Source organism: Tachypleus tridentatus, chromosome 9, assembly GCF_004210375.1.
Source record: "Tachypleus tridentatus isolate NWPU-2018 chromosome 9, ASM421037v1, whole genome shotgun sequence".
Classification (NCBI taxonomy): domain Eukaryota; kingdom Metazoa; phylum Arthropoda; class Merostomata; order Xiphosura; family Limulidae; genus Tachypleus; species Tachypleus tridentatus.
The window spans coordinates 48,603,174-48,630,134 of NC_134833.1; the positions used below are offsets into that span (position 1 = coordinate 48,603,174).

At 29.8% G+C, this 26,961-nt stretch overlaps 1 protein-coding gene across 10 annotated transcripts in view; it reads left to right on the forward strand.

The window, feature by feature from the left end:
• LOC143225205 (protein turtle-like) overlaps positions 1 to 26,612 on the forward strand; it is a 247,281-nt gene extending 220,669 nt beyond the window's left edge. For 2 of the 10 annotated variants that reach the window (XM_076454214.1, XM_076454215.1), the window contains exons 10-15: positions 5,468 to 5,643; positions 6,739 to 6,819; positions 7,168 to 7,347; positions 9,248 to 9,346; positions 10,236 to 10,376; positions 11,072 to 11,302. In XM_076454214.1, the coding sequence (XP_076310329.1) occupies positions 5,468 to 5,643; positions 6,739 to 6,819; positions 7,168 to 7,347; positions 9,248 to 9,346; positions 10,236 to 10,376; positions 11,072 to 11,157 (763 nt within the window). In that variant the 3' untranslated portion in view covers positions 11,158 to 11,302. Of the gene's footprint in view, positions 1 to 5,467; positions 5,644 to 6,738; positions 6,820 to 7,167; positions 7,348 to 9,247; positions 9,347 to 10,235; positions 10,377 to 11,071; positions 11,303 to 14,941; positions 14,971 to 17,666; positions 17,691 to 19,540; positions 23,677 to 25,828 lie in introns of those variants that run through there. The other 8 variants (XM_076454208.1, XM_076454207.1, XM_076454210.1 and 5 more) reach the window with 8 other exon arrangements.
• Positions 26,613 to 26,961: the final 349 nt, after the last annotated feature.

The window sequence follows — 26,961 nt, forward strand, 5'->3', positions numbered from 1 at the left end:
ATTTATCATTATCTAGGGTTCTGTTCATTGTTCTCTGTAAATTGTTATTAAACCAAGTAGACATCCTGTAATTATTCTTCAACCTGGACTATTTCATTGAACTACCTCATTCTGCTATGGAGTTTGGTTTTCCACTTTTTGGTAAAAGTTTACTTTGAATGTTTAGTTGACCAAGGTGAATGTCTCAGATGCTTTCCTGCACATACTTATTTTCCTCTGTATCCTGGCATCAATTTCATTCTAGTTCTTGGGAGTAGATGTGGTTATTCTGTGCTTTGGCTCACTCCATTTTAGTTGAATGTTCTTGACCTATGCCTATCTATTATGTTCACATTGTCTGCAGTATTCTTTATCATCTGGATGACTGGTTACCTTTAGCTTAATCTCTTCAGCCATCTCATATTTGCTTTTCTTTTTGGAAGACTCAAAGTATTGGTTGGCTTGTTTATTTTGTAATGGATTTCTCATTGTACATTTATTTTGGTGCCTACACATGTTTCTTTATAGTTGTTGTTTTTTTTTGCATGTGATGTATATTCTTGACTCTGTATTGTGCAATTCTGGCCTGTTTTCGAAACTTGTAGAATTTCCTTCAGTGAAAGAATTAACAACGTACTAGGTGCGTATATAATATTAGTGATTGACAGTACTGTTGCAAGCAAACTTTGATAAATATTCAAGTTTTGCATGATTGTTATATAAAATTCAGTGCACCTAGATAAATATATTATTAGTATTGAACAGCTACAGTCAGTGTGCTGAAGGCCTCAGAGGCTATAATTGTGATTAACATCTATTAATTAAGAAACTAGAGAATTGGACTAGGAATATTTATAGTTTTGAACATTACAAACCATTTAACTTAAGTGAAGTTAGTATTTCTATGAGGACATTAGAGGTTATCATTGGTGAAAGCTTATGCTTGTAACCAGTGCAATGCTGGCAAAGCTAGCTAGCTTAAGCAAGGTGAGACAATATCAATTTACAATTAATTTGCTCATCATTTACTTGAATTGTCAATAAGATATTAAGTTCTAGACAGGATAAAAGAATCAGTATTGTCCATAAATTTGTAAATCTGTTGTATATCAGTCATTCTTTATAATAACTATTAGTAATAACCGTTATTATAAATTGTGTTATTTTTTGTTTGTCTATCAAATATATTTGTGTTAAAAAAGAAATCTGTTTGCAACAATCTTGTTGGCAAATACTATAAACTTGATATATATTAACAGTTAATTAACTTATACATTCAAATTTAAAATTAAGTACATTAAAACAAGTAACATAATAAATTGGAGACTTGTCTGAAATAAATTATAATATAATATAAGTTGAAGAAGTCCTTTCTTGTACTGATCCAATACCTCACATTTTCTGAGGTTTTTTTTCATTTCTTTCTTAGTCAGGCCCAACCTTCACCTCTTTTGGTTACATCTGATGTGGCAAATTGTTATCAATGCTGAATCATCTCCTTCATTTGATGTTAACAAGGTTGTATCACATTTGAGAACTTTCATTTGGTTGTGCTCCTTTGCATATGACAAGCAAGCCGGTAAATTAGCCATTGGAGCTTCAATTATTATTATCAGTCACAATTTATTTATATTAATCTGGAGAATGCAGTGGCGAGTGGAACACACTAGCACTAACTCAAGGAAGTTTATGGTTAAAGTAAAGAATGTGACTCTTGAGACTAGGATTGAAACACTGAAACAATCTCAACATACTTTTTCACATTTCATTACAATAATAAACTCCTTCAGTGTAACTAACAAAATATTCCTTAATTATACTTCCAATAATGTTTACTAAATCATTTACACTATATTGATTTGACAGTATCTTAACCATGTTGTTTGATTATAGGAAAGATGACAATAAGTAACTTACAGAGATATTCTGTGACAAACATTGGGTTAAGTCCATCATAAGGGTTCTATAGGACTTAGAGACTCTTCAACTACTATACTTCTTGACTTAACTTCTGAATCTTCTTCATTTAACTTTTCAGTCTTCACTTTGTGACTTTTTATAGTAACCCTCTGGTTTCAAACATGGGTCTTTAAACAAAATCTTTCAGGAATTCTTATGATCTTCTAAATAATGTACACAACTAGCTGCAAGAAGATCTGACACTTAATCAGTTATTTTTCTTTCATTGTTTCGTAATTCTCATTACGAAATTTGATATATAAATTTGGTATATCAGCAACCTTCTTACTTGTATCCACACTGACACAACTTATTCCTTTCTTGGCAACCTTGTGTGAGATAATGTAACCATTTCTTATAGCTTTCTCGCTCTAGCAGAGACAGCCTGCAGATAATGACACAGTTTCTAGTCTCATTAATGAGACTTTCATAACACCAGAAGTGTCATTTGTAGAGAGCATGAACAACAACGTTTCTTAGAATATTTATCTTATTGGTCAATCATTATTATACAATAATTGTTTATGCCTTTGTGACCACATATCACAATTATCCTTGCTGCATGTACTTGCTTAATGCTTGAAAATTTTGAAATACTGCAAATGCTTCAGTAACAATTGCATAATTAAGGAAATCTTGTTTGGAATCCCTTCGATTCCATTTTTATCCTCTCTCCTTCTCTACAGGCTGTTTCCATCTGGTGGCTCTACAAGTACGTAGCTGACATTTGTCTTCCACCTCCCTGTCCTATGTTGTACCTTTTACCACACATATCTCATGGATTGTGGGAATGTATGGAATCTCATGAGGTAACTGGTTTTTTAATCAGGTTGAATTTCCACATCACTGTTTTGGATCTTTTTGGAGTTTATTGAGTGTTGAATCATTTCCTCTGTTTAATACAGAGCAGGTTTATCATGAGTGTTGTCTCTTCTGACTATTGACTATGAAGCACCCACTCTTCTTCACTTTGTTTTCAAATGTTCATTCTCCTCTTCTGAGTCCACTCATTTCACATTTGCCTGTTTTGTTTTCACATCCTGGATGTTCTCATTCTTGTTGTGTATCAATTATCTCATTCCTCCAAGGTTATCTTCAAAAATGTTCCCCAGGTCTTTTGGGAGTTATGCTCCCAATAGGGTGTTTTTCTACTGGCCAAGTTTTCCACCCTCATCAAGGCCACACTACCTCTTTTTTTTATCTATGGTAATGAATGCCTTCAGTGTGGACTGAACTGATGGCTACAGCTATGCCCACTTTCATATTTTTCTCCTCCCATGTGTTTTGCCTGTCATCAAAGTACTCCATTTTGAGTCCTTTTCATTGTCCAGTTAAGACCCATACAACGTTTGTTCCTTGTTTTTCCACTGCTTCAATCCTCCTCTTCTATCTAGGTCCATTCTTCTCTAGTATTATTTATTGGTGTTTCATCCTGTAGTGTCTGTTAGTAATTGGTTAGACACAACATAAGCTATTTTGTTGAAGTTATATATGAGAAAAAAAGATGGCAGACATGTTATTTGACAGAAGTGTGATCATTGGGAGAATGTTAATTAGTTTATTTTGAAATTAAGAAGTTAGTCTTAGAAATTATTAAAACCTGAATTTTAAAATATCTTTTAGTGTCAACTTTATTGACATAAAGCTGTTCAATTGAATTTTAATTGTAACTTATTAAAAGGATTCTCACTTACACTACAAAGTGGGTTAAATTTACAAATCCTCTATGCATGGAGTTAATATTGAAAGCTAAATTTTGTAAATATTTGGGCCTATAATGTCCATTCTCTGTAGGTATAGAGGTTATTAATAAACATTCTTTTAGGTTGAGGGTAGAGGTTGGGTATTAAGCTATATTGTTTGGTAAAATAATGCTTAACAATTTGAAAATGATAGGATGTTGGACTTTTTATGAAGATTATGTGTGAGGGGGTATCATAATTGTTTTGAATAAAAAACAGAGGTAAACTCTTTCATTATTATTATCACTTGCAGAACTAGCCAACAAGGACAGTGAAAGCATAGTTGTATGCAGGGCAATGTAGGTTAAAGTACCTTAGTTGATTATCACTTGCAAATGCCTTGGTTTTGCACTAACACTTTTTTGCACTTGTTGAATAACTAAAGAAATGGAATATCCTCAGTATTATTTGGGTATTTTCATGCAAAAAAAAAATTAGAATAATAATATAATCTTATATTTATATAATTGTTTTTTTTTTCTTATCAATCTATGATTTTGTTATTAGTGTTGTTTTCACTGCTTTTGCATGCAAATTTATATTGCTCACATATAGTTAATGCAATACTGTTTTTCTGCAATAATGTGTGTGTGTGTGTGTATATATATATATATCAATCTGTTTCTCTTCTCAAACTTATTTTTCTGTTGACTATACTTAACTGCATTAGATTTTATAAAAAGTAAACTTCATTTGCAGTTCTTATTTTCACTGTTTTTCTAAAAACTTTATATGTGAAGCCACTTTCTTTTTATTATAACAAAATGGTAAATCTAAGACTTAATGTTTTTATTTTTTATTACTATGTATTATATTGCTTGTTATACACCATTTGATCTATTTGTTAAATAAATTTTCTGCTTTTGGAAAGTAAAGCATTGATATATTTTCACTAAAGTATAATTTTGCAATAATTCAGTTGTCATAAGTTCATTTCAGGTCACAGAGATGAGTGTATAAACAGTTTAGATAGTGTAGCACATCAATTGTATAATTATTTATAACCTAGCCCTTACATTCTTGTTAGAGACAGTATAAACATTTTTAACAACTGTTACACAGTTTTTTATAATGTCCATAGTTTACGTGTTTGATCAAGCTCATACAAAAAACTATCATGGCAGTTAGAGATGCTTAGTTGCAAAAACTTTTACCAGTCTTACTAAGATGTTCTGCAATATAAATCATATATTGAACGAAAACTGTGATGTCTAATGTGAGTTTAAAATACCTGAATCCTATTCTTAACTGATTATCATTTGTGAGTGTTGGTTTCTCACCAACACTCATTTTGAATAACTGAAGAGATTGGATATCTCTAGTGTTATTTTGGTGCTGTCATAGTTCTTTCTTTCAGATTTTTCTACTTCACACCAGACGAAGAGTTGTTAGGAAGTGCTTCTACACTCACTGTACACTCAATTGATGTCTAATGTATATGTGGTGATATAAGTAATACTGTTCATCCAACCTGTCTTAATGTGTGGTAATGTAAATGATACAGTGCACAAAATCTCTGATGTATAATGTGTGTGATAATATAAGTGATTTTCTGCACCTGTTGTATAATATCTAGTGTTTGTATGTGTGTGTGTGTGTGTGTGATTGAGGAGATTATGTGCTATACACCCAAATGATTTTTGGCTGTAGTACTTTTTTCTAATTTTTTGTTATATATACAACTTGTTACATATTACAAGGTTTAAGTAATATCATTAGCATTAATTACATAGGTATTAATATCTTATACAATACTTCATAAACACTGTAATTTTTTTTTTCTCAAGTTACCGGGTTGCTAACCAAGGGGCAAATTCTTGGCGTACAATGAGTGTCCCAGATGGTGCTACTACTTTCACTTTATATCGTCTGGATCCAGACACCGAGTATGAATTCAGAGTACAATCTAGAAATGCTTTTGGAAAAGGCATGTACAGTGAAGTTATTAAGGCTAAAACAAGTAGTAAGTACAACTGTATGTTTTTGGTTTAGTTTGAATTTTATTTAACCCTTTCGGTGCTGAATAACAACTTTTAATGTTGGCATGGTGCTGAATATATATGTTTGATACTTCAACTAATTATGGTATCAGTACTAAAAGCATGATATCTCGGCAATAACTCAACAAAAATCCCTGAAATATTCAGTGATTGAACCCAATACTATATATGTTAAATTCAATACATAAGAATAACAGGAATAAAGGAAGGTCGCCTGCAGCTCTGAGCTTTCAAGTCGACTGCAGTCACCAACCATGCCAAAATGGTTAAAGGTACTCAAGAACTTTGTGCACTTGCCATCCTTAATATAGCACTAATAAATTAGAGGGAAGGCAGTTAGCCAGTGTCATTCACCATCAAGTCTTTGACTACTATTTCATTAATGAATAGTAGAATTGGCTGTCAAATTTAAATGTCCTCATGGCTGAAAGGGTGAACATGTTAGGTATGATGGGAATTCAAACCTCTGATCCTCAGATTGATAGTCAAGTGACCTAACCACCAGGACATATGATTTTGTAATCTATTATAATTTATGCAGTATCCTCTATCAGAAGAGCTGCTAAAATTTTCAATGAAAATTAGTTAGTAATAACTAGTATTAATTTTAAGTAATAGGGAAACCATAAAAATATTCAAAAACCATAATAACAAAAAATAACCAGTTGTTCTTTTGAAGCATATTTGTCTGAAAAAAAATAATTAATACACCTTATATAGTAAAATTTATGATTTATAAGCATTTTAAAAACATGATGTACTTATAATATTATATTTATATTTTTTTTATAGTTAATTAAATGGCTTTGCATTATATACAGGCATGAATAATTGACATTGTGAAGACACTCACACCAGAATTACTGTGGATGCAAAATGTGTATTGAGAATGATGGTGGATATCACTGTTGAAGAGTTAGCTTAAAGCTGATAGATTACTTTTGCATCATTTATGTGAAATTTCATCCCTGCATGCTACCACTTTTTTTTTCAGAATTCTTATTTTTTGCATAAGTAATTAATAGTTCTTTATTTCATATTTTTCTGCTTCACACCAGCAGAAGACTTTTTAGGAAATTCTTCTACACCTGCTACTGATTATGGTGCTCCTCCCAATGGCCCTGTACAAAAGCCTTTGGGTAAGCCTAATTTCTGTTCTTTTTGTTTTATTGCTTCCTCCTTTTCTATGAATTTTACTTGCAGTTTTATTTTTGTTTTGTTTCACATTGTTAAAACTATGTTATGTAATAAAAACAGCTTCTGCCTAAATTTTCAGTTTTTAATTAAATCTTACATTAAATTTGAACAGTTTCTTTATGCAATTTCAAATTTACAACTATTACATATGTACCTCTTTCGCATAAATTTAACCTCTAAGATAAGTGTGCTCATGTTTTCATTTATTGTTTCACTGAGTTTTGTTGTTTTTTTTCAACATTATTTTGCTATACTTCCTTGAATATTCTGAGAGACTTGTATTTTTACAGGCCCCAAGCCATTTTCACCAGAAGATATCACAATTAAGAAAAGAGCTGATGGGGTTCTCATTTTATGGAAACCACCATTAGACCAAACAATCCCTGTGGCCTTTTATTATGTGGAATATCGTGTTGAATCGGAACCATGGAAACGCTGGGGACCTATCAAAGATAGAACTTCTTATTTAGGTTAGTGTTGAAATAATTATGATAAGGCAATGTTTGTTGTTTTTTTTTGTTTTTGCTAAAAAATTTAAACTTGAAAATTATTTTTATATTCAGCTAACCTTTTCACTCAAGATATATAAATTTAGTTTCAACTTTTGATCTAAATTCCATTTCATGTGCAAGATTTAATTCAGATTTTAAAATAATTTGATTATTATAATTTCCCAGTTATAAACTGTTTTATAAGTACTGATTTAATTAGCATTTCAGTTAAGGTTTGTGTGGTGACTGAAAGAGAGCTAGGCCTCATCATAATCCACATACAAGAAACAAGATGTAGATGAAATACCATTAGATACACTTGTGTTATTTGGGCCATCGAAAAATAATGTGGTTTATATTATTATCAGTCTAACTGTGAAGTGTTATCACACTCATGCTACTAGTACCAATCAGGTTTTAGCAGATAGTGTTCTATAACCTAACACTATATGTTATAATCCAGTTAGATTTATAAGCATTTATTTTGAATGGAAATCCCCTTTGGCAACATTGTACGACAAGAAACCTATAACGGGCCAGTAATAAATGATATTTGATTTAATTTATTACTATTGTAGAAGTTTCATCTAGGTAAAGACCTCTTTCAAAGTACAATACGAAATGTTGTTAAGGGCCATTAATATCTAGCCATGCAGTCTTATTCTTTTATCTGAAAAAATCAACTTAATTTCTTCAAAAATTAGGAACATTTATGCATTAAAACTGTAGCTTTTCATAAAACTGAACTAAATTCAACTCTTTAGAAATTATAGATAGATGTTTTTTTTTAGTTTTTGTTACACAAACTTATCAAACTTAAACATTAATTTTGGTAAGAATACCGTTTTACTTTATTTATTTGAAGATTGTGTAGGCTACAGTTCATATTAGAAGTTCTGTGTACTGTTTAGTTTTGCAAAAAGGACAATAATCCTCACATATCTCTCTTGAATCCTGCACTTGTTAAATTATTGAGACATGGAAAATAATAGTTACATAACTACTGTTGAGCTAAACACTAATCACAGAAACAGATGCTACTTCTAATTATTTACATAAAAAAGATTTTCATGATACTTTAAATACATCCATTACCTAACCTTAACAAATTAAATTGTAGTTAACTCTGTTGAAAATGACCAAACACACTAAAACATAAGTTGTGCTACAAAACACCAGGAACAGAGAAAAACATTTCATTATCACAAAGATAGAAAAATCTCACTATGTAATACTGAGAGTTACTAGTTTCATTTATTTTTGGGGATAAATTTTTCATTGTTTTAAATCTGAGATTCTTTTAAGCAGCATTTGGTTTAGCAAATGTTGGGGCAGTGATTGTTGAAAATATGTTTTGTTTTTATCCTAAGTAAATAAGTACATATAAATAATCAAATAAGTGAGAATATAGTTCTGTATGATGTTTGAGTGATGTAAATTAAATACATGTTTGTATCTATGTATAGTAAATAATTTTAATGTGTATGTGTCTCACATCTGTCTTTTTGTCAGTATATTTTATGAAAAACTGAATATGTACATTCTTAATTGAATGTAGAAACATGAAAATAAGCCAATGATCTGATAACACTCGGAAACAGTTATTAAGATAAAAAGAAGTAAGCACATTTTCTCAAATATTCTTATTCTTTTAACTTGATAATATTATGAATTAAGGTCTTTTAAACATTCAAGATCAACCTATTTTTGCACATGAGGCTCTCTTCTCTAACACTGGTAATGGTTGACAGTGTACCAAATAACAATTTCAAACATTTAGTCTTCATATAATATTGTTCATTTATCTTGTTTATGATCATATCACTATAGGTGACTTAAGTAGACAAATATACTTTTTTTTCTTTTACTGGCCCTGTAGCAAAGAAGGTTCCTCCTGGTACGTACAAGTTCCGGGTATGGGCTTATTCCAGTAAAGAAATAGGCTCACCTAGTCCTGAAATTTCTTTGACTATTGAAGGTAATGTACTTTTCATTATATTTGTGCATTGTGTAGTGGCTAAAAAATGTTTAAAATTGTGTAATGGCAGTCCTATATGAATAACTTATGACTGAGAAACTTGATTTCTGTAGTAGACACACTATTTTTATAACATATTGAGTATATTCTTAGATGCAAATGCTAATACATAGTATCTGAATGAAATATTTTAAAATTCTTTGATATAAAACTGATTTTGGTTTATTACTTTCCATGTTATTAAAAAGTGAGTTTATAAAACAGAATTTAAAACTAAATAATAAATCATTTTCACTTATTTAACTCAATACTGTAAATATTAACATCTTAATATGCACATACTAAAAAAATTAAATAATTACTTCCTGGTCATTTTAGATCTATAATGATTAAATCTGTTTAAAAATGCTTTTATTTTAGAAAGATAAATTTGCCTAGATTAAAAGGATTATAAAATATAACTAATATTTAGATAAAATTGCCTGAGTAACTGGATAAAAATATCTGGAAAGTTTTTCTACTTTAAAATTTTAAGTGTCAGTACTCAGAATATGCTACCTACTGTAAAAACAATTTCTAAGTATGAAAGGATTTTTTCCTACTTTGTTTTAATGTATGCAAAATACAAGTACTGAAGCTTTGTGTTAGTATGATTTGTTTTATTGACATACATAGTTAAGAAATGGTTTGATTCGTGATAAGAAATGAAACAAATGAAAGAAACAATAACTTTTTCTAAAATTTTTAATTTATTCTCTCACTTAAAAACACTAAATATTGTATCCTTTGCATTTTAGTTATATTTATGTATATCTACAATGTTTAACTGAAAAGTAGAGGTTGTTTTTAATTAATTCATGTTTCAAAAAATATTATTTATGGATTCTAGGCGTCAGTCCTGAAGTCACAAAAAGCCGGGCAATTACTGCTGGAGTAGTAGGAGGAATCTTGTTTCTCATAGCAGCTATTGTTTTATCTGTGTGTGCAGTTAAAATATGCAATAAAAGAAAGCGAAGAAAAGCTGAAAAAGGTGCTACATTTATGTTTTCTTCTTCTAAAATAAAAACTTGAAAGTATATTTAATTTTTATATAAATTTAAAAGCAAAAAAATTTGTAGGAACTTTAAATAATTTAATTTTCTTATCCATATGATTTTCATATGATGAGCGAAACTGACAATGGAAAAACCCTGAATTACATTTTAACTGTTATGTAATGTTATAAATTATTATTTCCTAAGGAACTATAAAAAATTAACCTGTAGCAAAATTTGTTTTATTTCATAAATGTTTTTTTCAAATGAATTTTTAACTCTAGAGAGAGTAGCAGGCATATTTAGTATTATATTTATATTCTGCAACTGAAATATTTTGCTTTGTACCACATCATCCACTTCTTACAAATATTTGCCATGTAATCATTTATTTACCTGAAATAAATGTTTGATTTTTTATTTAGATTGTATATTCTACAATATTTAATGTTATATTAAAAGATGCTAATTTGATCACTAATACATATATGATTAGTAATTCTTTATTCATTGTAAAAATTTTGACTGTTAAGTTTAGTTCTTATCAATATGGAATAACGTGCTGAAAACCATTTTATTCAAAATATTTATTCCACAAAAGTGTATTTGTAGAGTATTCCTTTTTTGTTGATGAAATATATTTAGTGTATGAAGTATCTGACTCATAACAAATACATATTCTCTGTTTCAGCTTATATGATGGTTACATGCCCAGTTACAGATGCCAGGAATGGAGGTCATTCTCACGGGGGAAGCCCTTCACCTCTGAAAAAGTAACTTTGTATTTTTGCAACTATATGGTACACTTATGACAAATTGGGGTCTACTGTTGAACTTAACATGTTAACTAAACTGTGTAGTAGAGCCTGACTAATGAAATATGATATCAACCTAAACTCAATAAAGGAATATTAAAAAATACTATTTTGTTCTACAAAACACCTTCTCCAAATCTACTACAACCAATACAAAGTAGTGGCAATTGGTAATAGAATGGCTGTTTTGTACTAAGTCGAATTCGTGTATACAATCAGTCATAAAACACTTAAACAGTATTATAACAAGAAATCGTTTTAACTTGCATATGAGTTCATCTCATCAGCCTCTGTCAGATTTTATAAGGCCATGATTCTGTGTCTGTGACTTGTTTGTGATAAATTTCTGTGATAAATGAACAGCACACAATACTTGTTTTAAAATAATGTATGAAAACTAGTCAAAGGTAAATATCATACAAGTGTTCATTACACAGTTGTATTCATAGCTTTAAATAATTTTTTTAAACATCAAAAGTCTACACAGTCTGGTTCAGTTACTTTAGAACCAAATTAATAAGACAAATTATTCTTCTCTACCCTGTTATTGCAATACTATCTGTGATTATTTCATTGCCCAAATGAGGCCTAGAACTCTTTAGAAAGTACAACACATGGCAATGTAACAATACTCTCTTAAAACAATGAGAAAAATTCTGAATATCTGAATAAAGTGACATCAATTCACAACAATTGAACTACATAACAAATTACTCATAAACAGTTATATAAGCAAACTTGCCATAACTATCTCTTCTAAATATTACTTACTTTAATACTTGTGCAATATAAATTAAATAGCATTCTCATATAAAAAGGAGCAGTCCTTTATGTTTAACATTTTCCTTTTTCTAAAATCTGTCTTAAAATTATAAAATTAAGTTTCTAGAATGTTGCAATACACTCTTCATTTTTTATTCTCTTTTCTAATTTCTTAAATCCCAAACCATATTTCCTTAAACATTTCATTTATTTACTCTTCTTTTCAATATATCATTCTTCATTTTTCTGTTCATTTTTTCTTACTTTTTAAAAATTTGTGATCTAGGAACCATCTTCAATGCTTTAAATAATTCCACTTTAAAAGTTTTGTAATACTCAAAAACTTTATCAACATAATAATATTGTTCCACCTCTACCTCATATTCCGATCTGGACCTCTTTCTTTTATATTTCAACAATTTAGAGTACTTCTGGACCATACAACTACTTGAGCTGTTATTTAATGTATAGAGTTAATTGTGTGCTGTAATTATATCATGTGTTCTTAGCATATATTCCAGAACTGTGATAGTTTAATTTATTATGGCAAGTCTTTAAATGAAAAGACTCAAATGTCAACTACACAAAGAGCATGTTTTAGCATATACAAGCCCTCAGCACATAAAATCCCACATTACAGAATGATGTAACATATTGCTTCTCTCTTTTTTGCATGTTTTATTTGTTAGGTTTTGTAAAACCAACAGTCTTGATAACATAGTCTAATAACTAGATATTTTTGAGCTACAATGTATCTGATCATGTTGTTTTTCACTAAATAGATGTAGACTTCATAATCTAATTTTTTTGTCTTTATGATAAAGATTCTTATAAGAATGAGCAAGTATGTTACACTAAGTTTTCTTCCAGCAACATCATAGTTATTATTAGCATTCCAATTAGCCGGTTAATTTATAAACTGTTTATTCTTTCATACTATCCTTGTTAACAGTTAAGAAAACACAGAAACTATGCAAAGATGTGTGATCAAATTCCACTATATACTTCTTGCAAACAAGTTTTTCCTTATATGAGTATTAAAACTATGGATTCCTCTAGTGGGTGAGTGGTAAGTTTCAAGACTTACAGTGCTAAAAACTGAGTGCAAGTAGCCCATTTGCAGCTCTGCACTAAATAACAGCAGCAACAAAAATATGAATACTGAATTATGTACAAATACCATAAAGAAAATTAATAAAAAATATTGAATCACTAACATCAACAAATACTTCTAAAGCAAATATTATGAGACATTTACTTAATAAACTGTTGTATTTTCATGTTTAAACCCTTTCACTCTGTCAACTCTCTCATGATGGGTCATGGATCAAAGGTCATGTTCACGTTTCTTGACTTGCAATCAAATTTTATTGAACTACTCTTTTTAAATTTGTATCAATAAGTTTGGTATCAAATTGTTGGTTATAATTCAAATTTTAAGATTAAGTATTAGCTAATTTCTTAATTTGAAAATAAATATGAAAAGAACATGTCTAAATACTGATTTTTAGTGAGTCGCATGGTATGTTGAATGAAGCACTGATTCAAGTTAGATGTTTGTGATGTCAAAATACAAAGTTTATAGCTTTGTACAAGTTATGAACTCAAATTACTAACATTAACAAGCTAAACTGTAAACTAAGAACCTTGTATCTTTTCATATTGCTGAGATATGTGTTATGTACTGGACCTGTTCACTTCTTTCCATTTTTGGAATTGGCCCTTATATGCATTTACTTCAATATGTGATGTGAATAACCAAATGACAGCTTAGAATGTCCACCTAGTAGTTTGCTCAGCCATTATAGAGGTAGAAGACTACCTCATTCTTTCAAACCAAGATTTCTAGGATGTAGCTTATGTCTTCTGTCTCCTCACAATTTCATATTTTTTTAGACCTAAATACATTAAATAAATTATAGTGGAATTCTGTGGTATGAATATAGTAACTTATTATTTTTTGATTATTAAACTATATATATAAAACTAAAAAAATATTTCATTTCATATTCAACATGTGTAGAATTTTTAAAGGCTTAGTAACCTACATCATGCAGCAACTCAGTTCAAAGGTCGTAGCTAGAAGAAATAATTATTTACTTTTCTTCTTTATTTACTGTTTTATACTTTTAAAAAAATAACTTTGATACACAACTTACTTCTAAATAGTAATCATCTTTATACCTATATAACATATAATAATTTGAAGTCATTCTAGAACAAAAAAGTATAACTTTTATTAATTTCCTAATTTTTTATGGTGGTTACGAGGTTGGTCAAATTGATAGACCTCGTATTGTTAGGGTAGGGAAAATAACAGACAAAATGTAAAGTCATGCTAAAAATAAATGTTTGAAATGTATTTTAGAGGTTGTATAAATTATATTTATGATTTTTAGGATGAAGAATATTTTTTTAGTCATAACATGAAATTACCATGCACTCAGACTGGAAATAAAACAGCCTCAATATCTTCACAAACGTACTTCATTACAAAATCTGATTTTCTGTGTACAAAAACTTGCATTCTTTGCTAAAAGTCTATCAGATTTTGTGAAGATAAAACATACTGCAACAAAAGTTAAGTATAAATACTTAACATGTACAAATATGTATATGAACATGTGTATATTACACCAAGCTATAAATTCATAAATCATTTATCAGTTGATTTATTTTTTTCCATATAATTACCTCACATTATAGAACCTATTTAGTTTTTGAATAACAAAGTCTACTGCTACTTGCTGTTAATGTTTAATCTAAGCAAATATTTTAAAGATGTACTAAAGATCCACTTTTTAAATACAAATGTAGTTAAACAGTTCCAGTAGCAATAAATGTCTAAAATAGTGATAATATTTGCAACCTTAAGAACATAAGGAATGAAACAAAATCTGCTTATTTATGGTTTTGTATATTTTATTGTAGCACGATAAATCTTACAGTATTGACTAACAAATATATTTTTTTTTCTACAACTGGTCCCCATGTCATCAAAGAAGAACAAAAGGTGATTTTGTTTCTTATGTATCTTAGTGACTGAAGTATGCTACCATATCTTCTAAACATTCACATGTTTTTGCATATATTTTAGCTTATAGTTTACATTACAGTTTGGACAAAAGTTTTTGCATAATTTTAAGTAAGAAATAATAAGAACCTTGCCACATTTTAAAAAGAAAACTTTATTTGTTAATTTGTCATTATTTCTGGCTAAGCACAAATGTCTGTATTTTCTGTTATGTTAAATAATTATACACTTGAGATTTGATGAATTTTGGAAAAAAAGGTTTGACAACCACAAAAATGGAGAAAAAGTGGTTATTAAAAACAAAAATAAATCAATAATATAAATTATGAATCATCTTAGTTACAAAAGTGTACAATGTTTGAAAGTTTGCAGTAGACTCATTTTATACACATGTAAAATTTATTGTTTATGTATGTGGTATTTTGATTTTTCAAATACTACATTGTCATGCATTGGTTCTTTGCTACCTCTCAAATAAAGGCTATTTTGTATTATTAAGTTTTGAATATTGTATCAGGTTTCTAAGTTTTTTCCTCTTGGAGCAATGGCAGTTACACAGAATAACGTGTGTGCATCTATCTGTCTGTGACTTCTATTGTAGTATAAGGAAACACTCTTTTTATATGTGGTTTTTCATGTAAAAAGATACATGTGCATACACAAACACACACACATACATAAGTTATAACATCCAGGTGCAACCCTCAGTATCCACTTACTACTGGTGCAAAACTTCAGGTTTCTAGATTTTTTTTTCTTCTTGGATCATTGGCAGTCACACAGACACACATGTGCATGTCAGTGTGTGATTTCTATTTGTAATACAAAGAACCACTTTTGCAAATGGTTTTTCACTCACTTGCCTGATTAAAAAGATGTGAGTGCACAGATGCACATTGATAATACAGCACTGCAAACCCTCACGGTCCATTCAATAGGGTTGTAAAATTTCAGGCTTCTGGATTCTTTGCTCTTGGAGCTATGGTGGTCATATTTTATTTTCTATGTGGTTTTTTTGCTTGCTTACCTCTCAAAAAGAGGTGCATGTTCACACACTGAAGATCTGCTTAGTACATGTGCAAAATTTCAGGTTTCTGTATTCTTTCATCTTATAGTTGTGGTGGTCATGTACAGCCCCACAGACACGCCTTTTTGTTGTTATACATGGGGTTCACATTCATTTCATTCATGCATTTTGCAGTCAATCTTTTAATGAAGTCTATTTTTGTCTTGATAGGAGTATTGTGTTCAATAAATAAAAACAATAAAATATAAAGATATTGGTTTCTAAATGAAAAGAGCTAGCTTACTAAAAGTTCACAGTTCCTTAAGGATTATTTACAATGTTGCACATGGTGAGATATAAGTCATTATACGAACAGTAACAATTATGATGTGCCATGATTGTCTGATTTGAATCATACAATATCAGAAAACAGATTTGGTATTTTTATTGTAATGGTTAAAATCCAAGCACCCTAAAGTTCCCCTGGTGGGACAGTGGTAAGTCTATGGACTTACTATGCCAAAGTTAGCATTTCATTTTTCCTTGGTGGACACAGCAGATAGCCCAATGTGGCTTTACTATAAACAAAGTAACAAAACAAATCAGGTTCCCTAAAATGGCCACACTACAGAATCGTACAGTTTGTTTGTTAATGATTTTCAGGCTCTTGAAAGATTTCAGAATTAAAAAATGTGGATTTCTGAGCTCTTAAATTTTTTAGCAGTAATTTGGTGATTTAAGCCACAATTTAACATTAACTTTTATTATAGGCAATTTCCTATCTTCTCTATAGATTAAAAAGACCTAACGCAAATAATTTATTTTGGTAAAAACACTGATAGTTTTGTTTAGAATTCACTATATTAACTAAATTTTTAGCTACCCTTTTTAAGAAACTTGTTAAATAAGTGATGAATTCTATTTTTAGTTTATATTAATTTGTCTTGTCTTTATGCAGTAAAGCACTTGACACATTGTGTTTTATTTTATATATTATAATAAAGTACAAGTAAACAATCTAAGCTTCCATATTAAAACAAAATACCACTTGACAATCCAAAATTGCAGTTAAATGAAAAACACTTTAGTATTCAATTCACACACATACCAATTCCAGCTTTTGAGATGTTAGATCTAATTTATATGTACAGTGTATAAAATAGCTGATTTTAACTTTTCTTTTTTCAGATTATAAAATTTTATCTTAGTTTTCTTTCATTAACAGAAATGACTTCAAATTATTCTTATAACGAAAATAAGATTTTTTAAAAGCAAAATTAATTTCTTGGATAGTTTTGCTTCATAGATTTGTTTAATGCAAATTTCACTTTTCTAAGAAATTTGCACTGAATACATATTTCTGAAAATAAACTTTATTTCAGTAATTACTTGCAACCATCTAACATTTTTATCCAGACTTTAATATACCTGAATTTCACAGTTATTTCTACCACAGTTTAAGTGTAAAAAATATTTCTATCTTTTTTTTCTTCAGTTGGATGAAGCAATGCAATAATTTATACTAACCTTTTGGAAAGTAATGCAAAATAAAAGTATTGACTAAATATTTTTGGTTAATTATTTATTATCATTTAGTCTTGTTAATCCAGTTATATAATGGGAAATAATCACCACAATTTAATTGGATTTGTTTTACCTTGTCATGCAGCTAGCGAAGAAGGGTGTACCATTGGTAAGATTTTAGTTTTTTGATGTACAACTGTAAAACTTTGTAATTTTTCTCAGTGTATTTATTTGTTTTGGTGTATTAAGAATACTTAAAGAAGTTAGTATATCTATACACACCTTGTTTCACTGTTTCCATGTGTTTCTGAATATAGAAATAAGATGTTCATAAACTGTTTAATATCACATTGCCTTTTTTTAAATAACCTGTAGTTGTGCCCAACAATCTACACATGCATTATGCATGAATGAGATTTTTAATCATAATTTATTTGTAGTATATTAAGATCACCATTTTAGTACTTAAGGTCTAAAGTTTAAAATTTAAGTTAAATAAATTCTACAAGTTTTTGACATAAAGCATAAATTATGAAAACTTTACTAATTATATTAAAATATACTTTTGCATGCACTGTAGTCCCCCCCTCCACCAATGATTCAGTGGTAAGTCTGAAGGCTTATAATGCTATAAACTGGTTGGCAGCAGCACAGATAACCAACTGTATAGCTTAGTTCTTAAGAACAAACAATCAAGCAAAAAAAAGGCATTTTCGCCAGTTAAAAATAACGAAATATTAAATTTGGTTAATGATGTACTTTGTAAGTGTATCTCATTTGAATTATAATACATTATTCCAAGTTTGTTTACTGTCTTGCAAGTTCCTCATATAATACCACTTTGATTGACAATTGTGATTCATAATTATGTTCCTTTCATGTAGATTTATAACCTAATGTTCAAACTTGCACTGACCTAGTATTAAAATATACATTAACTTGGTTTTAATTATAACCATGAAATTTGGTACAATATGGGCTTAAAATACATATAACATTAACCCTTTCAGCACTGATTAACAACTTTTAATGTTTGGTATGGTGCTGAATATATATGTTTGATACTTAAACTTATTACGGTATCAATACTAAAAGCATAATATCTCAGCAATAACTCAACAAAAGTCTCTGAAATATTCAGTGATTGTACCCAATACATAAGAATAACAGGAATAAAGGAAGGTCACCTGCCGCACTGAGCCTTCAAGTCGATTGTGGTCGCGAACCACACTGAAAGGGTTAAACTAAAAATTTCATATTTATTTTACTACATGAACATAAACTTTTCATATCTACTTGAATATAAAAAAAACTATGCCACTGTATTCCTAAGCAATTAATGTTATTTTGTCAATATTAGCTAAGTGGACAAACATTTGAAGATTAAAATAAGAGTGAATCATGTATGTTTTGATATACTAATTCCATTATGTAGAATGTTTTTAAGAAATTTTCCTATAATTTATACTTAAGGAATGAAGCTATTTTAATTGTTTTTTAAATAGTTTTGCTTCAGGTGTTATGATGTATAATTGATCTTGATCAATTACACTAGTATGTTTCAGTACAGTAATTTTCTTTAATTAAGCATCTTGATGTATTACACTTACTGTATATATATATATATATTCAGTTTATTCTTGTGTGTATGTTTTTTGTACAATGTTTCCACAGTTTTGGATGACAAATTCACAACATATTATTAAGTTACATAGTGTTACCCACATCAATATATATTTCTATTTCACAAAAACAGTGTTTGTTTCTTTATTTCCTATCTATGTCTTATTTTATACTGCTAAAGAAGGACTGATTAAAATAGTTTTCTTTCTTATACCTAACTCTTAGTAAATTTAAAAGAACAAATCAATCAGAGATGTGTAATATTTTGAACTAATCTATATTTTCTCTTTAATTTGGGATAATAATTTCATTTGCTGTAACTTTATGTATTTTTTGACTTAAAGGTTAACCTTGTTCTCACAAAATTTAGTAAGTTTCCTCCCCCCTTCATTTCAGCTTTAGACCACCTCCATATACAGGAAGTTCCAAAATTAGAGTACCAGGTTTAATTCCCTCTGCTCTTTGATATATGTTCTCCAGTTTTTCCCACCTACTTGGGTCCAGCCAGAGTTCTACTTTTGGTGGTACAATCACCACGTTCCCTGAAACTAAATCCAGCTCAGAAAGTATGACAAGAGGGTATAGGCACACTGAAATTTCTTGTACAGTGTGCTTTAAAGATTGCATGCAGTACTCTCAACCATCTAGGAGAATACATCACACCATTGAAAACAGTTTTGTACTGCATGATGGAAGCTATGAGTTTTTCTTTTTCAGAAATTTTCATAACGCTCATGTACTCACTCCGTCCAGGTCACAGAAAAGTACCCTCAGTGACCCCAAGCTATCAAAATGTCTATACTAAGTACCATATTCTCCCATCCATTTTAATTGCCTAAAACAAGTTTGTATTTTGTTGACCAGATTTTGTTTAGTTCTGCTTCCCAACCTTTCCTCACTATCTATGCCCCTCATCCTGAGAATCCCAGTCTCCTATATAAAAAGCAGTAACTTCACTGTTACAGAGACTCAAGGGACTTATTAGTAAAGCAGCAACTATTTTTAAATAAATCCTATCCTTGCAACTTAACCAATCTTATTTCTCACCAATCTCCTTGGTAGTTACATCTGCTGCTTGAAGCCCGGTCCAGGGTTCTGGCTGTCAATTTAGACCTGTTTACATACCAGATCAAGTCTTGAAATTGGATGTTTATCCTTCATTTGGATGAACCTCTCTTTTGACACATAAGACATTACTGGGTCCTGGTTTTCTGTGTAGCCTTCAACAAGTGGATCATAAACCTGTTTGGACAATATAGGCACTTCAAAAATTCACATGGTTTTAAGTCTTTTATCATTTTGCAAAACTTTAATATTCATCAAATTTACAAGTCACAAGCTCACCACACATATCCAAAACTTTTGCAGCTCAGGAATTGAATGTTGGCAAAAGTGAACTTTCTTTTGGCCAAAGGTCTGAGAAAACAAATAAACAATTTTGATGGCACTCCGTAATATATAAAGATTGTTTCTTCATTACCATTTTCAACATTAAAGGTACAACAAGAACACAGTGATTCAGTTGATAACAAATATCCTAAGTAGCTTTTAAGAACTACAGTTCTTTATAACGTTCTTCAGAATATGAAAGGAAAAAATGAGGCTTCAACACTACAGTACATACTATCATCACACCATGTTTAGTTGAGAATACTAGCGATTACCCTTTATCCTGAAAATGCTAAAGTAATATCAGTTTGTCAATGCAAGAACTCTGTGAAAGAAGAGAGTATGCCCAGAAACTATAACAGGGCAAATGCTATTAGTGATAACATAGTTACTGACAGAGAAAGCAGACAAGCATACACTGCAGGTTCTCTCAGACATGGCCCACAAGAAGAACTTGAAAAAAGGGAGATGAACTAATAAATCTTTGTCTCACTTTACCGTAATAGTAATAGTATGCACCCAATTCGAGGGGCTGCAATTTCTACCTATAATTCATTCTAATTCCTTGACCTGACTTTTGTTACATAAATTTTCAGTAGATTGGGAATTTCAACATTCTTTGTATGTATCTATCTCCCTTTGGGTCTTTCAGCCAACCAGAATGCTTATGCTGGCAGTGTCAGTTCTTTAAAGTTACAATTGCTGAAAATGATAGAAGTACTTACTTCGCTTTAAAATACTTATATTTGCCATAATGCTACTATATTTCAACAGTGAAATGAAAACCCAAGCTCCAAGATCAACAATGAGGCTTGGTATGTAGCGCTAAAGGAAAATTCTCGTGAGTTTTATGGATGGGAGAAAGAAATATGTCAAACTGTGGAAAGTGTCTATCTCCAAGTTGTTAGAAAGACAAAACACCGAACTTGCGCTGCATTAAACGTCTGCTATTAAACTCTTCAATGGCGGATGATGTTGAAACCTATGTCTTTCTCTTTCGTTTTAACTTTGCGTGTTTTACCATGTACAAAATTAACGTGAATGAATGCAATGATAATTAAGCTATATCACAGAAGGCACGTAATTTCTTTCCTTTTGTTGGTTGTTTTACAAAGAATAGAAAAGTTCGCGTTGATATAGGTAAGAACATTAAGATTCTATGAAAATAAATTTGAATAAACTATCATCATGATTCATTGTATTCATATCATTTTCGTGAGATCCTCACTTTGCCTAGGTTTTGTACAGAAGATCTATTATTATTATTATGTTGACAAACTGTAGAGAAAAGAAGTGTTAATTGTTTCAAGACTGTCTTCTATAAACCTGTGCTAACCGGATTCTTCCGTACCGATCACCTGGTGTCTTTCGACGTAGTAAGATGTACAACAGTATAGCCATTATCGTTGTCACAGCACAATTGACGTTAAAATACCCCTTTTTTTAAAGATCACTGCAACTTCTCTTTTTACTTCGCATATCTGGTTGTTTTTTTACTCTGATTAAAGTTGAATTCTTGATCCTCGATCGTTCTGATCACTTTCACATTTTTCCGGCTTTGCGGAGGCTAGTTTCGGTGTGACTCCAATCAACCTTTGCGAAACACTGAGTGGTTATGAAACATGTGGTGTCGAAATGTTAACAAAATTTGTGTTGTACATTTGCTGTATCTGTGTTCATTCTCATTACATTTGTATTCATTCTAATGAATGCTCTGATATACCCAAAAAATAATATATATTATAATTTCAGTATCCGCAGTGTAGTAATGGAAATTAAGGTAGTTCATATGCCCAAACAAATGTGTACGCAAAAATTTAATGTTTAATGCACTTCTGAAAATAGTATTTAATCTGAATTCGGTGAATAAGTTTCAGCTAATACATCCTTTTTGTGACAATTATATAGAGGAAACAATTGTGTTTTAATAACTAAAATATATTATTTGTATTCCGAACCATATAATAGTAATCAAAATAAGTATTATAAATCACACATACTTGTACAGTTGGTGAAATTAGATTGTTTCGTTTTCAGTTAATTTTCCTTGAACAGGTGAAATAACATGAAAATACCACGCATTTTGAAGAAACAATATAACATGATATAAAGAATGTATTTTTCAAATGATGTTGTCAATACTAAAAACATTAAATACCCCGCCACAGATTGGAACAAACTTAAATTGACTTATATCAGCATTTTATAATATATAATTTATCTATATTAACAGTATAAAACTAAATTATCTTGAAGTAATTTGTTTCTGTTATGTACTTATTATCCTTTTGTCCCCAACATCTAAAAATTATATATACGTTCAGGCTCATGTTTTAAAAATGTTGAATTGAATTCACTGCCGTATTTAGCTGTGCCAAAAATAACAATTGTAAGGATGTTCTACGTACAATGAGATTTGAATATCGTAAATTAACAAACTAGTCTGAAAGTAATGTAACATTTGAAGTTTGTTTTTCCTTCCATTTAAACACGTGGTAATTTATTTATCCTTCTATGCAGAGAAGTAAGAACTAGGATAGCAAGCTAATGTTAAGACTACTATAAGCATGAAATTAGGAAACCCAACCTGTTGACCACTTATTTGCTAAAAACAAATAATTATGTATAAAGTATATAAATAAGAATGAATCAATATTAACAAGATTTTATGTTAAAGAGGCTTTATTTTTTGTTTGATCTAAAATGCTTTTTGACAACGTTATCACCATTCCATGAGATATATGTAGATGTAAAAATTTATTCGTTCTCATGTATGTCTAAAGAACTTTTAAGCTTTGAATGTGTTTGATATCCAATTATTATTTATATTATTTGGATTTAATATATACAAATTGTACCAAAATAAAGTGTTATAGCATCGTTAAGTAGAATAGTATGTGAAAATTATAAGATTATATATAAATGTAAGTTTCAGATTTAGATGAAAAACTATAACAGTTGAGCTCTGAGTAGTACTTAGTAAACTAAATAAGAACGAAATGCTGATAATATAGAATCTTCTAGAAATTATTATACATGAAAACTACCTTCTCTGAATTCGCAGTTGATTTTCAAATAAGTTTTTCTAGGTACGACATGTAAGAATGATATACAAAAAAAATTAAATTATAATTGCTTTTAATCTTTTCTTCAGATTATCGTAATGAAAATTTTCAATTGTCATGATTATAATATAACCTAATAATGTGAACGATGTTTGTTTGTAAATTTCATGATAGTCTCTAATTCTTAAAATATTAATTGAACAATAAACTTAACATTAACGTTCAATACAATTATTGTACTTATTTATAATGATTTATCAAAAGTTATTCAAAGTTTATTTTTCTCTTGAATTGTTTGGCCCATTTGTCTGTAATTTGATCAGTTAAAAGAGTAACACTTATGCCAATTATTCATTTGGCACAGTTCGATAACTTCGTATTCATAAATCTTCTACACATTTTTCCACTCCTTTAAGAAGCTATCAGTAGAAAGTTTTAATTTCATCTGTCAGTATAATGTGAGTTAGATCATAAAGCTAAAATTTTGATATTATCCCTCTTCTAACATACTTTCTTGTGGTTTATGCCTTTCTAAACAAGCGTTTTAGTATGGAGTGAATTATGAAATGAAACATTATTTTTATTATTTGTTGACAATTATTTAAAAACGAGCTCGATCCAAATGATTTCAGGGGTGTTTCTTTTGTGTGTGATGTCAATATAGTGTGTATTGTAATCATCACATGAAAGAAGGACACTGAATTCCATTTCTGTGTATAATAACTTGTTTCAAAATATCTATAGCCAGTTAATTTATATTTTTAGATGCATTAAAACTATCGTGACTTCAATCAAATACATGTGTGACCAGTAGTTGAGAATCATCACGAATTACAATTTTTACAGGTGCTATTATTAAAATAGCTTGAAAGTTGTTACAATTGGTTTAAGAAAAGATGTGTGATAAAACAATTATTACCTTGTTCACGAAAAAATATTATGTAGTTCACAAAAACAGTGAATGAACTACAAATGTAAATTTATTTTGTGTTTATTATACTTATACATTATAACGTACAAATGTAAAAAACATGTATGTTGCAGTTCATAAAAATAAAAAATTCGAATAGAATTCCTTCAACGTCATCGTATAGAAAAAATACATCATGAAAGTCGATTTGAAAGTACAGTATTATACAAAAAGTATTAAATTTCAAATTCGTCACAGCTATAAATATCGTATAACAGTGGTTGCAGCTATCATATGTTAAAGTGTGCAAGATGAACAGTAGATTGGTTGTATGAAGCAGGTCAAAACAAGCAACAGTTCAGACTTGTTATTGATATTTTAAAGCTCTGTTAGCTGGTTTTATTACTTTTGTACATATTTGAATCTGGTAATAAGACATTTAGATGTATGAAATATCCAATTTGAAGAAAAAAAGAGTAAAGGCATGAAGTGATAAATGAGTTACATTTATGTGTGCATATATAATGAACAGTTTGCACATTGTTTCAGCTATAAGAGTAATTTTTTGGACTACATAATTAGTTTTTTAAAGAATTACATTTCTTCCATTTATTGTACATTTTTTACTAAATATTTTAATTTCAAAATTATTTTGGGAAAAAAAATTGAAGTAATTGCAGAAAACAAAATTATATATCCCGGCAGTGACATACGAAAATTGAAGAAAAAAAGAGTTAGCAATTTATGGGTGTTTGTATGTAATCGATTTACAGTAAACAAAGGATCGTTGAACATGAGCAAGTGTGCTTATTTATTATAAAATTATGTATTTTTATTTTAATCTAGTTTCATCATTGTACTGTAAAAGTATTAAAATGCAAATAATGTTGTTGTTCCTCAGTTAATGACAAATCTAAAGTGACGATCGTGTAGTTTTAAATATTAAGTTTGTTTTCATCGTGTGTTCTATCAAACATGCTACACAACTGGCTACATTAAAATATGGATATTTGTAAAACTGACTTGGACCTGGTTCTTCTTACTTTAACAATTGCAAAAACATATCTGAAAAGTGTGATTCGAACCACTGTGATGCTATAATACACACTAAACATGTTCGAATCAGCTATTGATACATCAGAAACGTTTCCACAAAGTGTGTAAATACATTAGCTTTTGTATTCATTATATTTTTGCAGTTATTAATTATTTGGATCAGGAAATTGTTTCTATCTAATTTTTACATACTTTAGCTATAGAGTCAGTAATAAAATGGATCAATATAGTTTAGACAATCTTGTATTTTATGTTTATGTACAGGTAGATACGACAGTATTGCAACAACAGGAGGGTCAAGCAGACTTGTTTGCGAGAGAAACAAATGAATACGGAAGGCAAAGAAGAGGCTCGAACACTAGTGTAAACTAAATTCTTTATTCACACAGACACACACACACACAGAATTTGGTATTTACGTATAACATATTTTCTGGCTGACTTCAGTGTTGTTTTAACTCTACAACAAACAGAAAGATTGTGTCTTTAATACAGTGATAAATCGGACCAAAGTCTTGCATTGAAAATGTTACTATACATTCCCATTTTACATGTTCAAGAGGAATTTAATTCACAACTTGTATAAAGCTCGAAACCATCCCTTAAACTTTAGTGAGTGATACAAATGTATTTTCTAGCAAATATTAGTTCTATGAAAGAGCCAGTTTGATAAGTAACCGTATTGGTTTGAGGTTTGTACATCCTGTTTGCAAGAACATTAAGTATATACAGAACACATGCACGAAGAATGTTTAAAAATGTACTTTCTTCACATTATGTGTAAGTGCCATGACACTCACTCAAGAAGAAGGCTTTTGTAGCAAATCCTTGGTGATCATGGCGCTCGACTCCCAATTTTCGGATAAAAACCAGTCATCAAACATATTCGCTCTTCCAGCCATGAGAGAATAATAATCTTATGGTACATCCCACTGTTCATATGTAAAATGTAACCCAAGAATAAGTGATGAATGGTAATGACTAGTTGCCTTGCCTTTAATTCCTCTCTTCAAAATTTAAAAAAAAAGACTAATTTCGATTCACGGACCATGTGATTTCTGTCAAGAATTTAAAGTCATTTTTATAATAATAATAATAATATGTGTATATATATATATATATATATATATGTTAAACACTAACCAATACAATCAATGAAAATAACATTACCTAAATAACAGACTATAACTTACTTATGAATGAAGTAAAACATTAGCAGGTTATTTTATACAGTAACACTGTATGTCACTTGAGTAACTTGGCTTCGGCATGCACAAAACATTATAAAGTCCATAAAAAAGCGTCTTGTGTTGAGCTCATAAACATAACTAACTATACAAAAGTTGGCCTACTTATCACGTAGGATACTTATGTACCCACATATCTAGCTTAATGTT